Here is a 15083-nt window from a genome sequence, read left to right as displayed (position 1 = left end):
GTATAACAATGAAAACATGGATTCTAGGAGCACAATTATAGCTAAAATATATTTAGACTTTTTCTAAGTATAAGTCAAGTATACTTAAATGTCATTTTAAGTATATTTCTGAGAAGTACATAAAGCCAATTTCTGAGAAGTACATAAAAAGTAGACTAAAAGTATACTTTCCTATTTTTAATTTAAAAGAAGTATGCTAATAACACACTTGAATAAACTTCTTTTTCGTAAGGGTAATCAGAATGAAAGCAAGAGATAAACACACACACACACATAGACATGGGAGAGGGTTGATCCTGAGGGAGGCCAGTTCCCTCCATATACTCTTCGCTCATCTGTCATCATGGCCTTATTTCCATGAGTAGTGAAACAGCAACTGCTGTATATTATTATATAAAATACCAGAGTCTGTCCTCAGAAAGCTTTCTGACAAAAAACGAACATGACATTGCCTCCAATACAATGCAATAGTTTTCATGAAAGCCCAAATGGGGTTTCTTAACATTAAATTAAAATTTTACGCAACTTACATCTGAAAACCAAATAAGTAAAACAATAAATATGAATAGCAGTGCATGCATGATAAATGTCACATTTTTAACAATATGTATGCATGGTTTTGACAGAAAGCATAACGGGAGAAGACACAGGCCACCGCTCTGCATTGGACCAAATAATTGCTTTAATCTAAATACAATCTCTTTACTACAATGGTAATCTTCAAAACATAACAGAAACCTATGCAGTTGAAAATATGCAGTTGCATTAGCTAAATGTAGTACATTAGACCTATATTTAGCAAGCAGGACATATTTTTTGGAGTGCAGAGAAATAAGGCTGTGAAACACTCACACTCACAGTTGTTGCATATGCTTTGATTTGCAAGAAACTTCTTAACTAAGAGATTTCTCACAAAAGCATTAAAGCCAGTTGAATCTTTCAGATGTGCTGCTGTGAGGTCTGGATATTTATTTGTGTCTGGACCTTCAAACAGCATAAATAAAGACAAGCCTGCTTTTCCTGACAATGTTCAACTGATTAAAACCAGTAAAACTATTTCTTATAAAACGATGAACCATATTAGAATCAAGATAATATAGGTGATATTAATTAAAGTCAAAGTCATATTAGGTCATTTCACCCAATTATTTGACAGCACATTTAACCATGTAATTATATTAAAGGGGTCATATGTTGCGAGTTAAATTGTTCCTTTCTCTTTGGAGTGTTACAAGCTCTTGGTGCATAAAGAAGATCTGTAAAGTTGCAAAGACTAAAGTCTCAAATCCAAAGAGATATTCTTTATAAAAGTTAAGAGTCAGCCACGCCTACCTAAAACGCCTCGTTCTAACACGCGGCGTAACATTTCCGTCACACGCTTGAGGTATTCGGCCAATCACAACGCACTGGATAGCTGGCCAATCAGAGCACACCTCGCTTTTCAGACCGATGAGCTTTGTAAAAATCGACGCGTTTCAAAAAGGTGGGTGTTACGATCTTTAAAGTTCCAGGGGTTGGAACGTAACAGTTAGTTATTTATATTGCTGTGATAGTGGAGATTGTAGAAAGAACCAGGCACAAATAGCGTTTAACCCAATTAAACGTTTTAATTTCATAGAGGAGAAACAATAATGTACAGTATGTGGAAAATAATGTGTTTTTTTAACCTTAAACTGCATAAACACATTTCATTACACCAAATACACAAAATAATGTTATTTTTAGCAGCATCATATGACCCCTTTAATATCTTACAAATGAAATAGTTTACATCAGCGCTTTTTATATTTGACTTTTTGAATCCCTTAGTTATGCCACCAGTCTGCAGGAGTTATTACAGACAGATGCAATGATATTACAGATACAATCCACCCATCAGGGGTGCGGTTTAACCTTCCAGTTTATCCAAGTAAAACTATCGCACAAGGACGTACACCCACCCACCCCGATTTATTTTCATTGGCTGGAAACAATCATGTCTATCCACAAAGCTGCTTCCTGCCTTTGACCAAACTGGCCCCCTATTTCTCTGGAAAGGCACTGCTTTGTGCATTGGTGCTCTGTTTATGTGATATTCCACAGGAAGATTTCCATTTAATGTTTTTTTCCAACTCTCGTGTGAAATTTACCCTTACATCAAATAACAGATGTGGCAGTACTGTAAAATACAATAACAATAAAAGATGCATTAACAGATGAATCATTCACAATAGGATTATCATGCATTAAGAAACTTTTCATGCATTAATGTGTCAATTTTTATTTAATGCAGACTTTATCAATACAAACTAGTAAATCAGTGCCTAGTGCATTTTCCCCTCTGCAGTAGCTTTCAAATGTCATGTGCACTTCTGCATATTCAAACTTGGCTTGCCTGCATATGTGAATAGCCTAAATGCAAATGAAGTTTGAGAGCTACAGTATATGTGTGTTTGTGTGCATCATCGAGCAATGTCTTGGCGCTCATATGCCTGTTGTTAGGGAATTTGCTTTAAAACACTTGCTGTGTTTTTCTGGGTTTTTTTGATGATGCATGTGGTGCAGAAATTGTACACTTTCCGTTTAAGTTTCATTGACCCTTATAGGCTGCCGACTGATGAATTAGCTGCCATAGTGTTTAACTCTAGAAAGGTTTTTATGATGAATCCATGATGACTGTGGATTAAAATGGAAATCCCATATTAAATACAAGTTAAATGATGTAATTATGTAAATAACACGCGAATAATGTAAATAACGTGAATATGCAAATGTTGTGAATTCATTGTATTTTAGCCATATGTGAGTTTGCATTTGAACATGTTATTTAAAATGTAACACTTTTTGTGCTTAAGAGTGTTAAACACTTAGGTTCACCAGACAGCTCTTTGTTTGCAGTCGTTTTCTGTGGGAAGTCCAGGAAGTCTTTCGTCTTGTTTTACTTCTGCTGCAATAGCATTTTATTTTACTTGTAGAAATTAAGCATGATTTTCTCTAATCTCTCACTTGGCATTAAATAGGACACAATCTGTAACTCTCAGTAAAAATCAGAAAGGTACACTGTAAAAAAAAAAATCTGTGAAATTTACGGTAAAATACCGGTAGCTGTGGTTGCCAGAATTTTACCGTAAAAAATATGGTAGCAACATTTTAGGTTTTACAGACTTAACTTAAATTCACAATAAAATACCGCATTTGATTAACTGATGTAATGTTAATAAACCAACATATTGAAGTGTTAATATCTGTTTTGAACCATTGTAATGCACTGATAACCACCAAAAACTGGTGGTGATGAGAAAGTCACATGCTGAACCAAAGCTCATCACAAACAGCTTTCTACTAGCTGAGGAGGGCAATACTTATATACAGAAGGTGCACAGTGTCATTCACACAAACACTAAACCCCATCATTTTTAACAGTATTTTACTGCAAAATCACATTAAATGTAATTACATTTATTCACCAAATATAGTATGGAAACTTACTGTTAACCAGTTACCAGGTTTTTACTGTAGCATTTTTACAGTCTTTTACTGTTAAAATCACAATCATTTTTTTACAGTGTATGTTTAATGTAACCCTTAAGAACAGGGCCTAATAAATTCTGGCAGTTTTCTCTGTAAATCAGTGCAAAGAATACTCCTGAACTGAAAGCTCTATAAGGACTTTTAGGCCTGTGCTTTTTCCTTGCACCGTTGTTTTATTCATTACTCACCATTTTTGTCTTTCTCATCTGGTTTAACCCACACTTGGGATCAGTAGTGCTGACACTGCACACGTTGAGGCAGAAATACTTTGTGTCGTGGTCAACGTGAGCAGGAAATGCAGAAGCTGCAGGAAGCCTGACTGGCTAAGAATAGTGCTTACTGATGGAGTGAATCTACTTGAACAGGAAATTGCTTCCTCCATGCAGCAGCCCTCGCCCTAAACCAGTCAACAGGACTTCTGCTTTCAAAAACCCATTTTTGCTGATTGCAGTGATTTTCCACTGCTTGCAATTCAGACAAAAAAATACATGCACAATCAATACACCATGATTTTTAAACCCAGAAAAAAATGCATTTAATGCACTTATCTTCCATGTTTTTTTTTTCATTTATTGAGTGTGCACTTGTAGTGTTCTTTAAAATAAAAAAGTATATTTTTTAAAAATTGCAGATAATATAATATACATGATATAAGGTCACTTCGACTTTCATGACTGCTTCTTAACACACTTAAGTATACTCTTTTGTAATATTATCTATTTAAAAGTTTTACTTTGAAGTATGTTTTAAATAATTACATTTTAATAATCTCTTGTCATGATTTAAACTAAAGCACACTTTTGGTTGGTGTCAGGATTATGTCTTGTGTAACAGTGTTTTTCATTGATTTTCCAGAGGTTTTGTTGATGAATTAAAAATGAAACAAAGGTAAGATACTTTTTCTTAGTTAAAGTGCTCTCTTTGAGGAGAGAAATGAGAGAAATAACATTTGAAGTGTAATCCAGTCAAATAATTAAATAAATGTTCAGATGTTGTTGATTAAATCGGTTGAACACTCTTTCACATGACAGAACTAAAAGCCAAGAACCTACAGTACAGCACAGCAGTTTAACATCTCGGCCCATCAAAGTGATGTACAGTGTTTGCAACGTTAACTGCTTGCGTAGCTTCTGCCCTGGGCCAGAACAATTAAGACTATATGCCAGATTGCTAGAAAGGAGGCTTCCCATGAGGGATGGAAACCCTCTGAAAGATCAGATCTACCCTGAAATTTATTTATTTATTTTTCATAAAAACCGCTTGTAATGATCACTGTTTAAAAAAATAGAATAGTAATTTTCTTCCAGGTACATTATCCATTAATTTTGTGGACATTTCCATGAACTCTAAAGCACAGCGCAATGCAGTGCAAAATTGAAAATCAAATAAATAACACAGAAAATTGATTCATACGAATGCAGTACATTGTGCCCTATTTTTCTGGATTTTTTTTGAGTGTACAAGTCGTTGCAGCAGTGATGGGGCCGGAGCAGATTTAAGTGCCTGATACAGTTTTTGCAAGTACACACTTCTTTGAAATTGTTTATTGATCTCTGACTGTTGAAGCCAGACATCAAGTGCCATCATAAATGACAAATTTAACAATTTAGCCTTAGGAGCTTCAGAAGTTTGTGGCGAGCCTTAGGTGCTACACAAAGCATCTTTTCTCATTCATGTGATGCTTAAGTCAGTAGGAAACAATATCATCTTCTTCTTCTGATGTATAGGAATTAAAGTATCCTACAATTCTAAAGTAACCTACTAACTTCTCACTGCTTGTTGTAATTAGATGGGCCACTTTTGCTGATGTGTAATTGCGGGCAGATGTGATAATGAATTTGAGTTTCTGTTTGATTTTAGAATGAGCCCTTTTTAATGTTTATACTGTCTTTGAATGATTGTATTCATGAGCACACATGAATGCTGGGATTATCTGTCAAATTTTCTTTTAAACTCAGTATTTAATTTCAACAGTTTTTTTCCGAACTTTAAAGCAGGTGTATTCAATTCATATGATGGTGATGAACAATAATGATAACATTTGCCAAAATGGACTGCTCATGAGTTGACATGCGCGACAAAACTACATTTCCCATAATTCTCTATGACACGCATGCACATTTTTTTGCTCTTCATTTTGTTTTATTTATTGCTATAAAAATGCTCTGTCTTTGTCAGTAAGTTAAAAAAAGACAAAGAAATATACTTTTTTTTTTTTTTTTACCAAAATCACATCAATATGGTATACTGGGTTACCAGAGCTGTTAAACAGTTACTAGGTACTTTTTAATGTGTTGCTAATTGGTTTCGTAAGTGTTCTGGTCAAAAGAGGCCACTGCCAAGACTTCATATTGGTCTTGGGTCACTCCTTCATTGTAATTTTGATACTTCAACGATACCTCAAGTCATTAAGCTTGTTGAGGAGATGTCTGGAAATTTTGTGTCGACATTTAATAATAAATAATAAATAATAATAATAACCCGAATAAATAAAAAAAATAGATTATCTTTGAACTGGGAGTTTTGAGTTCTGAACAATTGTTACAGTATGTTTTCATAGTTTGCGACATAAATTTCAAAAGATCAAGACCCCTTTAATTTCTGTGACACCGTGCATATAGCAGGTAAATTCCCAGAGGAGTCCCTTCCCTTAGCCCTTCCCACTTTTCGCAGACGACTCCTCCCATCGATCCGGAAGCCCCTCCCTCTCACCCTCCCCCAAATTCCCGCCACTCCCTCTCTCATAGAATCTATTAAGTGGCAAAAATTCAGGACAGAAAATGGCGACGGCGGGGAGCCGTACGTCGTCGTTAGGCGGATTATTAGACTCCAGTAGCGGCACAAACGTCGGGAACGGACTTCAGGGCAGTTCCAGCGGCTCCACACTTTCGAACAGCAGCGGGAAAGTGAAGAGAAATGCCGGGGAGAGTTCGCAGTGGAGGCGGAAGGTGAGGAGTGTGGATCTGGATAAATGCGAGAGCGGGACGGCAGCGCTGCACTTCCTCACGGTGTCCGGTCCCGGCTCGATCCAGACCGCCTTACTGCAGCAGAGCCTCGCCGAGCCGCCGCTCGCAGAGAAAACCAGCGATAATCCGTGTCATAGTGCTCAGGACTGGATGAGGAGCTCTTTAAAGAGCAGCGAGAGTCCAGGCGCTGAACATGGAGGGGCTGCTGCGGACGTGAACGCTTCACACAACAGGTAAAAATAACTCCCACCAAACTCCTCTTCAAACGCGTTTCTGTCGTAAGATGCATTTGGAGAAACTTTACACATTAGCGATATAACGTTAGCTAAACTTCTCTCGGACAGAGCTCCTTGCTTTGTAACTTGATGTGTGTGAAAGATTAAGGACGTGTTGCAAGTGTGAGAAAATGTAATACAATCTCACAGCAAGTGACAGTTATAATGCAGGTGATTTAAAAATTCTTCAACGGTTTCTTTATTTTTGGTGATCAGAAAGAACCGTTTAAAAGTGCAGGCTAACTAATTAAAAGCTTACAAATAAACTGACATCTAATTTAACGCTCACAACTTTGGTTGAAAAAACGTACGTTAACTGACAAACAAACATCTGATTGTATATTTTTCCCCTTTATTTTTTTTATTATTTTTATATCGCTGTTGTTAGTCGTTCTCCTGTGTGACATTTGTGGAGCACAAAAGCAGTCATAAGCAGCACAAGTATATTTGTAGCAATAGCCAACAATACATTGTATGGGTCAAAATTATCAATTTTTCTTTCATGCCAGAAATCATTAGGCTATTAAGTAAAGATCATGTCCCATGAAGATATTTTGTGGATTTCCTATCGTTAGATCAAAACCTAATTTTTGATTAGTAATATGCATTGCTAAGAACTTCATTTGGACAACTTTAAAGGCGATTTTCTCAATAATTTAGATTTTTTTGCACCCTCAGATTCCAGATTTTCAAATAGTTGCATCTCAGCCAAATATGGTCCTATCCTAACAAACCATACATCAATGGAAAGCTTATTTATTCTGCTCATAGATGTAGAAATCTCATTTTCAAGAAATTGACCCTTATGACTGGTTTTGTGTTTCAGGGTCACATGTGTGTTTCTAATGTTGCATATGTTCAGTTCATATTCGAGTGTGTTGTTGGAGCCCGAGTCTCATGTTCAGCTCTGTGTTATTATGATGATGTGTGAATATCATCATGTGAGAAAGCTGAGCGTCTGCTGGTTGAATGGCAGTTGTTTTCAGCAGGAAGACTGCGAGCGCAGGATTTGCTGCAATATGAGCTGCAGGCTTTGAGACTGTAAAGATAATGAGAGATGAATGGCAGCTGAAACCTGAAGAAACTGCTGGAGAAAAGAAAACCCCCCGCGTGCCTTTGTGAGCTCCGTTTTCCAGGATAATACTTGAGTTACTAAAGTCTCCTCTGAGCACACAAAATTCTTACATGAGATAGTGCTGTCAAATGATTACATCCAAAATAAAAGTTTTCGTTTACATAATATATGTGTGTGTGTACTGTGTATATTCATTATGTATATATAATGCATGCATACATTTAAAAGAAATGTTATGTTTATATACATATATAATATAAATTATGTAAATATAAATAAATACATGTAAATATTTGCTAAATATATATGTATGTGTGTGTATTTATATACTTAATAAATATACCCATTACACACACACACATTATGTAAATAAAAACTTTTATTTTGGATGCAGTTAATCACGATTAATCATTTGACGGCACTTGTAATTTCCTGTATCATTATTTACTATATAAATAACTAGTACATGACATGTTTAAATTTGAGATATTAATATTGAAACATGTACATAGCAAAAGTGTTAAAGAGTATGGTTAGTCACATGATGTTACCTTTAATTAGCCTGGTTGTTTTTCCAGTTTTATTGTCTCTCTCTTGGGTGTTTCTGAGCCATATAGGGATTCACAGTGACTCCAAACCATGTTTTACGTCACTGAGCTTATTCATTTACCGCTGTTCCCCTCAGGTGAGAACAGGAGCATCAGTCATTGTGTGTTCATGTGTGCTGGAGTCACTGTTACAGGTGAAACAGTCCTGAGGAGAACAACAGGTGTTGAACCGTGCCCGTTTCTGACACTGCTGTTGAAGCAGATGTTCTCCGGCTTGAGTAATAGTAGGACAACTCATCCGCTGAAAATGTTTTCGTTGAGAGATCAGTGCATCTCCGTGAGCTGTTTTTGATTAGCTATGTTAAACGTGAGAAAGTGTGGAAGTTATGCACCACTGTCGGCACCAAAATAGAATATAATAATGGTTGTTTTCGAACTGGTTTCCCAAACACTCTGCCAGTCTTTTACTAGACAGCTAATTGAATTCTTCTGCTCCAAACTCACAATTGGTTGAGCTGGTATCGCTGTGTTGGGCTGGTTGGGATTCTCAAACAAACATGGTAATGTTTTGATGTCACAGAGTCACAATGTTTTGACTTTTCGTGGGAATCAGTCTGGCTGACATTGCCTCAGTGGGGCAGGTGAACGTATTGAAACATGGAAAAAAAGTGACATTGGGGGTCCATATTATACAAAGTTTAATAATAGCTTGACAGCTGTTGAGCTCGCAGAGAAAACCTTAAGGCAGCGTAACTTTGGGTCTGTTTACGCTTGGCCACTTCATGCATTTTCTTTGACTGGATGGTGTTTCGAAACACAGATTGCAGTCTGATCGTACAAACCTCTTCAGGAGGTAGTTTGAGACTCATGCATGCAAATGCATCTGGCACTCAACTGTGTTGAATTTGCAAATAGCGTGGGAATTGAAGATCGGATTTATATTTGTTTTGCAGAAATGCATTTAGGCTATGTGGCGGAGTGTAAATGGAAGCGTTTTAACAAACTGGATCAGAGAAAATGCATGAAGTGAAAAATGTAAATAGGCCCTTGTGATTTTTGTTTACATTTGTTGCAGCAAACTTTCTTCCAAGTCTAGATGATTTCCAAAGAATGGACCTTTGTCCACTTGAGTGTTTTTTTTTAGGCAGAAATATTGGATGTGATTTATTACAGTAGTCATTTGTGAATGCGGACTGAATTGCTTAATATTTCTCAGCAGATCTGCAATCGGAGCTTGACATTGAGAAACAGCGGCGTGGTTTTCCAGCGCTGTCCGGTGTGTCCGCGCTGGGGTCTGGAGATTCCTGTGTGCTTGACACAGTTGGTGTGCTTCCATTGGGTGTTCCCAGCCCACAGAATCGTAATTAATTTGTTTGCGTTTCCAGCGGATATGGCGGGGCTTTGACCACTCTTATTAAGCATAGATGGCTGGTGCAATGCTGGAGAAGATACTACCACTACTACCTCTAGAAAAGAAAATATAACAGGCCATTGATTTAGTAAAACAACAGTGTCAGATTAAATGGTTTATGTTGAACTTGTGGGTCAAGGTCAAGAAAGTTTCTTTACATAAAGGCTGTGTTTTGTAAAATAAATTAATACTTTTATTCCACAAGGACACATTAAATTGATTTAAAGTGACAGTAAAGACCTTTATAAAGTTACAAAAGGTTTCAAATAAACAGCCCCCTACGAACACCTTGGCAATTGAATCGCCATTGGCTAGTAAATTTTTTAGTTTACTCGCCAGACTGATATATATATATATATATGTATGTATATGTGTGTGTTTATTTGTTTGTCGGCGAGTGAAAATATGTCTGTGCTAAACTTATACTTAGCCTCCAACTCACACACTGGCGAGTAAAATCTAAGAATTTATTAGCCATTGGCTAATATTAGACATCATTTAGTCGCCCAGAGTGAAGATTTAGTCGCATATGCGAGTGATTTACTCGCAATGTGGGTTGAATAAAGGCTTTTCTTTTGAAAATTCAGCTTAACATCCCAGGAATAAATTACATTTTACAATATATTATGATAGGAAACCGGTATTCTAAATTGTGATAAATATATTTGATCAAATATTAGAATTTTCTCAAATATATGTTTTCAAATATTTCTCTGTTTTTAGTGTATTTTGGATCAAATTGATTGAAAATAAGAAACTTAAAAAAAAAAAAAGAGCAAATCTTACTGACCTCAAATTTCTGCTCAGTAGTGTGTATGTTTGTTTGTTGGCTAATATATGGTGAAACGGTTTAACAGACTTGTAAATAAGTACGGAAAGACCCAAGGTGCATCCCAAAGATCCTCTTGTGTGAGGAACTACTTTCTTACACCTTGGATTCAAGATCTGCTGTTGCTATTTAAGATGTGTCCAATCCTCCATTACTAATTCAAAAAATGGCATGTTACAAAAATAGTAAGACAGTTACCTTTTTACTGCTGAAAGAGTCCCTGAAAACCCCCACCACTAATGCTCACTGAAGGTCTGGGACAAACACAGACATGTGGAGTGAGTGAAGCATTGCTGTTAGACTCTGATTTGACGACCGGAACTAACGGCTATATTTAAAAAATACATTGAAAAATAAACCACCACATTTTTGTTTCAAAAATAGATTGAAGCTATTCCATCTTAAATATTGATCAGCTCTTGAGATAAATTAAAACCCTTTTACTTGATTTTTGATGGTTGATTTTGTGAAACATTGAATGTTCACGCCAAGTAGTTTTCTTAGCAGGTAAAATACGTTCTGTGTGATTATGCAGCGTGTTTTGGTTTTGTGAAGTGTCTAATGTTTCGTTCGTGTCCTATAAAGAGCATGTGATTCATTGGCCTGTCTCTGTTAATGGTGGCCTGTCAGATCTCTAAAACTGACCTTTCCAGGGCTGCCCTCAAATTAGCTACAGTCCAACATCTGGGGCCAGAATGACTTCAGTGCTGCGCTGGCGCTCCTCAAACGTTTGCTCTCAAACACGCTCTTGACTGGCACTGTTGCTGTTGGAAATGTCCACTCGACGAGCTCATGCTTGTAAGAAGACTCCCAAAGACTCGTGAGGTCCTCTGGAGCTTTATTGTGACAAATATAGCCTCTCGTGGGAGTCCGCGGCAGGCTAAAATAAAGATCTAGGGTGTATGTGGCGTCCTAAACACTCGCTCAGTGGCGTTTGAGTGTGAAATGTGACACTTCTTAAAATTGCGTTTATTGCAGTCTTACGCTTCACTTATAGAGGATAAATTTAGCGTTCTTGTAGTGTTTTCTGTACTAGCACGTACATTTCTGTCTGAGTGAAGGCCTGTTCACACCTAATGCTAGTACTCTGTTTGAGGAAACGTTTTATATATAAATATAAAAGGGACAGAACAGAGGTAGTGCTCTTTACACGTCTTGCACAAAAAAAACATTCTCACAATTAATTACAATACATAGAAACTGCAGCAGTGTTTTTAAAGGTCCACTGAAGTGCTTTGAAACACGCAGAGTTATTCTATGTGTTGACGTAATTTCAACTGAAACAGGAAGACATTGGCTTTTTTAAATAGCCTATAGCATTTCTTTTATATCACAGTTTGGCCCAGAGCCGTTGAGCTTGGTAAAGCCACATTTGACAGCGTGTGACAGCCACAGTCTCATCCATATCGCTATAAAATATTTTCTATTCTGTTCTGTTCTGTTCCATTTGTTTTGGTCTAATTTAATAAAAAATAAATACATAAATAAAATAACTAGGGGTGCTCCGATCAGGATTTTTGAGGCTGATCACAGAAAGCAGTATCTGCCGATACCGATCACCGATACCAATCTTTTGCCGATACCGATACCGATCTTTTTAAAGCCTTCTTTTTATCATTTATAACTATTTATAGTAATGATCCAATCAAGATGTTTAGACATTTATTCAGGGCCTGAATTTCATTTTTGAAAATGAATTCCTCTCTTAGGTGTCTCTTGTGAGAGGATTTATTATTTGTTTTGAGGGGTGGAGGGGGGCATTTTTTTAGACATTTTTCAAAAATATATTTATCTCACCTAAATGTTTGATCATGCACTGCATTTTTGTTTTTACAATCTGTGGCTGTTTACCACAAACACAACATTTATCCATTAGTTTGATTTTAAATCCAAACATTGTTACTAAAAAATACTTTTTCAACATTGTGATTCTTTTTTTTACACAGTACAGTATATATAAACATTCAAAAATAAAACTTACCATTGACAGAAACAGTCAGCTCTACTGCCTTTTCTTTTGCATTTAAATCTTTATTACAAGCAATCCTGCGGTTCATAAAGAACTTTAAAATTATTGCCTTGTTTATCTAAAAGTGGTCTTTTCCTTTAAACCTAGCCAAAAAGCCATAGCCTATGTGTTGACTGTGAGACTTTAATTATATGCATTTATGTGTCAATGCATGTTCATATTTACTGCAAACAATGCGCGGTTACTTTAATTCAGTGCTTGCAGCGCAGCAAAAATAGACTCGGTGTGGAAATGATCTCTGCACTGCTGCAGACGCACCGCTCTTGGAACGCACTGCCGGACCGCAACCATGTGCAGTGTGAACGCTTTAATCCGTTAACATGAGCGCGGAAAAAATACGCACCGCATACGCACTGCAAACAAAGTAATGTGAACCTGGCGTTATGTGTGTGCGCATGAGCGCACCGTCCCCAGGAGGACGCCCGAGCGCTGAATGATTAAACACTGGCAAGAATTAAAAAGAAAAAATGCAATTTATAAACGTTAGTGACGATGCGACACTACCTCGATAGTGCAAGTGACAATTCCTGTGTCAACTGTGCAGTGTGCAGCTCACTTATAGAGCAGATGCGATGTGATTAGAAGCCATTTGCATTTTGAGAGAGAAAGGGAGTGCGCGCGGTGATTCACTCACGCTGTTTGTGAAATTGTCTCACAGAATTTATTTAATGAAAAAATATGAATTGTACCTCACCTAAAGCATTATAATTATTTCACTCGCGCCGGACAGAGACTGAGACGGTGCCGCTGCATGTCGTGCCCAACCTCTGACAACAGCGTCATCAGCTTGAGATCGTTTTTTTTAGATCTGCCTTTTTAGAGACCGCCGATCAAACATCCCAACGTGATTATCGGCCGATAGTGATCGGTAGCCGATCAATCGGAGCACCCCTAAAAATAACTTCTATTGTTCTCTTCATTTGTAAGGTGCTGTGGATAAAAGCATCTACTAAATGATTAAATGAAAATCTAAATGTAAAATATAGCATTCAGTTAGGGCGATTTTTCTGATTTTGTCGATTAATTAAATGTTAAATGTTTAAATTAAATGTATTAAATGTTTTGCCACGATTTTATTTTTTTAGAAATTGAGGAATCACAATTTTGAATAGAAATATTACCAAACATTAGAATTAGACACTTCGACAATATGCCAATGATAACGGTAAAGAGAAAAGATCAATCCATGTGACGCGCTCTTATCGCTAGGCACCGTTCACACAGAATGCACTTTTGTGTTGACAAAGATACGACGCTGCAGTGGAATAGGAAAAACATGCAAGAAGACGGGAGTGAACTTCTTTAACTTGAGCGCTGCGTTTTTAAAATGCCGTTTCATACATGAGACGCGAGTGCAACACATTAAACACATCCATGTTCACATAGAAAAACAATAGGAAAAGCAAAGCAAGCAAATAAGAAACCTGTACCTACTACTGTATGTCTGATATTTCATGCTTGCATCATGGTGACAGACTGAAAGCTGCTGTTGTTTTTACAGAACATTTATAGTGAATAATAGTCTACTGGTGTTATACCTTCAGGCATTTTGAATTTGAATTACCTTGACTTTTGAGAATTTTGTTAGCATTTTCCTCGTATTATTTCTGAATATATAATATGTATAAGACAAGTTTGTACAAGATGTAGTTGTAGTTCATGCATCTTTTCTGCAAAGCCATTTAACAAGTGAGCTTGTAACACTCCAAAGAGAAAGGAAAACTTGAAATCGCATCATATGACCCCTTTAACATTTACATCATGTTGACAACTTCATGTGTGCTGCACTTGGAATAGAATTTTCTTACCTAGAGGGTTAATAAAGAAAAAGTTACTTGAATCATGTTGTAGTTACATTTTCAAGCTGACTAGTTAAAAAATCGTAAAAATTGAGGATCAGTCAAACGTTCTGAAAAAATCAAGAATTATATTTTTCACCATATCGCCCAGCCCTACATTCAGTGTAGAATTCAAATGGGTCCAATACGTTTTGTGGTCTTTGCCGATTCACGCATACGATCCCCTCCGTGCTGTCGGATCTGATTCGTTCCCTATTCCCTATAAAGTGTGCTACGTGCCATTCACCGCACAGAAAATACTAATTCTGTGAACAAGTTACAGATTTGAGCCGCAGCGTCTAATTATAGTGTAGTGGCAGGGCTCTACGCTTACTTTTCTTTTTAGGAGCACTTGTGCTCCTAACTTAAAAAATTTAGGAGCACGTTCAAAATTTTAGGAGCACCTTCTAAACAATTATCCAAAATTGTATCAAAAAGTAGCCTTCCCATTACGAGGTGATATTTGACTCCTCTAACTTTATTAAAAGTATGTCATCATCTGTCAAATTCTTTAAAAAATTATATTTTATAAGCTTTTTAAAAATTGTAATTAAAACGACAGAATAAGAGTAGAATAAGAAACATAAGTTAAAAATCAAATG

The 15083-nt window shown here is 36.7% G+C and overlaps 1 protein-coding gene across 1 annotated transcript in view; it reads left to right on the top strand.

Moving 5' to 3' along the window:
• The first annotated feature begins 6277 nt into the window (after positions 1 to 6277).
• Positions 6278 to 15083, top strand: part of LOC107715839 (mitogen-activated protein kinase kinase kinase 1-like) — an 85368-nt gene continuing 76562 nt past the window's right edge. The window contains exon 1 of the mRNA XM_016522052.1: positions 6278 to 6709. Coding sequence (XP_016377538.1) covers positions 6291 to 6709 — 419 coding nt within the window. The 5' untranslated portion in view covers positions 6278 to 6290. The remainder of the gene's footprint in view (positions 6710 to 15083) is intronic.

The sequence above is a fragment of the Sinocyclocheilus rhinocerous genome, unplaced genomic scaffold (assembly GCF_001515625.1).
Source record: "Sinocyclocheilus rhinocerous isolate Xijiao unplaced genomic scaffold, SAMN03320098_v1.1 scaffold178, whole genome shotgun sequence".
Classification (NCBI taxonomy): domain Eukaryota; kingdom Metazoa; phylum Chordata; class Actinopteri; order Cypriniformes; family Cyprinidae; genus Sinocyclocheilus; species Sinocyclocheilus rhinocerous.
Note: the sequence above shows the minus strand (reverse complement) of the source record. Positions and strands in the feature narration are given on the sequence as shown.